The sequence below is a fragment of the Onthophagus taurus genome, chromosome 8 (assembly GCF_036711975.1).
Source record: "Onthophagus taurus isolate NC chromosome 8, IU_Otau_3.0, whole genome shotgun sequence".
NCBI classification, from domain to species: Eukaryota; Metazoa; Arthropoda; class Insecta; order Coleoptera; family Scarabaeidae; genus Onthophagus; species Onthophagus taurus.
Genome location: NC_091973.1, coordinates 10,659,632 through 10,661,013, shown reverse-complemented (window position 1 = coordinate 10,661,013; position 1,382 = coordinate 10,659,632). Strand labels below are relative to the sequence as shown.

At 48.8% G+C, this 1,382-nt stretch overlaps 1 protein-coding gene across 1 annotated transcript; it reads right to left on the bottom strand.

Annotated features, from left to right (window-relative positions):
• Nucleotides 1-300: 300 nt before the first annotated feature.
• On the bottom strand, nucleotides 301-1,158 carry LOC139431068 (uncharacterized). The gene has a single exon (XM_071198636.1). The coding sequence runs from the start codon at nucleotides 1,156-1,158 to the stop codon at nucleotides 301-303; it is 858 nt and encodes a 285-aa protein (XP_071054737.1).
• Between the last annotated feature and the right edge of the window lie 224 nt (nucleotides 1,159-1,382).

Sequence of the window (1,382 nt, the reverse complement as noted above, 5' to 3'; positions counted from 1 at the left end):
CGTAATCAAAGCTATAATCGGTCTGGAATGACGATTCACTCGCTGCGCTCCTTGAAAGGTATCGACGATGTCGTGAAACACAGGTCCGTTGCGGAAACTATATTGACGGTTGGACAAGCTTGCCTGAGGAATCTAGCATAGAGAGGGGCCGATATATCGTTGCAGCGAGCGGATCGCCGCCTTTCCCCTTATTAATCAGCACGAGCTTTTGGACTTTCCAGGCCTTCGGGAAAACCCTCTCTTTCAGACAGCAGTTAAACATGTTTATGAGGACTTCCGGTGCTGCCACGGCCGTAATCTTTAGAACTTTAGAGGGGACCCCGTCGGGACCAGGGGCCTTTCTATTTTTGAGCGCTTTGCCGCCGCTAGGAGTTCGGGTTCTGTTATTACGGGAAGGTCGGTAACTTCTTCAGAGGTGCGAGTCACGTTTTCGTTGCACTCCGGGAACAAGTCGGCAACAATGGTCGACGTTTCCTCGTTTGTAAGTACTGTTGGGGAGAAGATCTTTCTCCGTTTCTTCATGACCAGCTTATACCCGAGTCCCCATGGGTCGCGGTTAATATCATCCCGGAACTTTTCCCATTTCTGGTGTTTACTCTTTGCAATAGCTCGCTTTAATTCCTTTTTAGCGGCTTTGAGTTCGGAAGAGTCGTTTAGTGCGTTAAGGTGGTCTCGCCGTCTAACCCTTGTCAGTTTCCTCCGTTGTTGGTTACATTGTTTTCTTAACTTGGCTATCTCGGCCATCCACCAGTATGCCGATTTTTTGTTGACCGTAGACGGCCTCTTACCTGGCATGCTAAGGTCGCACGCTTGTCGGACTAAGGACATTGTAAGGGAAGTTACGAGTTCCGCCCCATCGCGCATTTTTAAGGCTTCCGCCTTACCGTTTTCTATGGCCTCCGTAAACGCTTTAACATTTAGCTTGGCAATATTCCATCGTATAATAGTACTTTTAGGCATGGATAGCCTTGCGTGCTGATCAGCAATATGAAATTTTATATATTGGTGGTCACTTCCTGTGTATTCTTCAAGGACCGACCAGTCAAGTATACGACCCGCCATGTTTTCGGACGCCAATGTGACGTCCGGAATGGTTTCGCCAGACCCGGTTCTCCTAAATGTGGAGATAATAACTGTCAAGCCTATTCTAGCGGCCATGTCCAATATCCGCCTGCCTCTGGAGTCAGTTTTATTCATGCCCCATTCGATCGCCTTGGCGTTTAAGTCTCCCGCCAGAAGTATCTGGAAATCGGCTATCGATTCGTTCGGTGTGAGCTAACAGCTTACGAGCATGCTTTTATCGGATTTTACCCAGACAAATCCAGGTCCAGCGCCTTGTTCAGTGCGCACCGTGGAGTTCATGCTACAGTTCTGCAGGCAGA

Bases quoted from the DNA above. Each gene is read 5' to 3' on its own strand.
- LOC139431068 (XM_071198636.1), bottom strand. From the start codon at position 1,158: ATGGCCGCTAGAATAGGCTTGACAGTTATTATCTCCACATTTAGGAGA.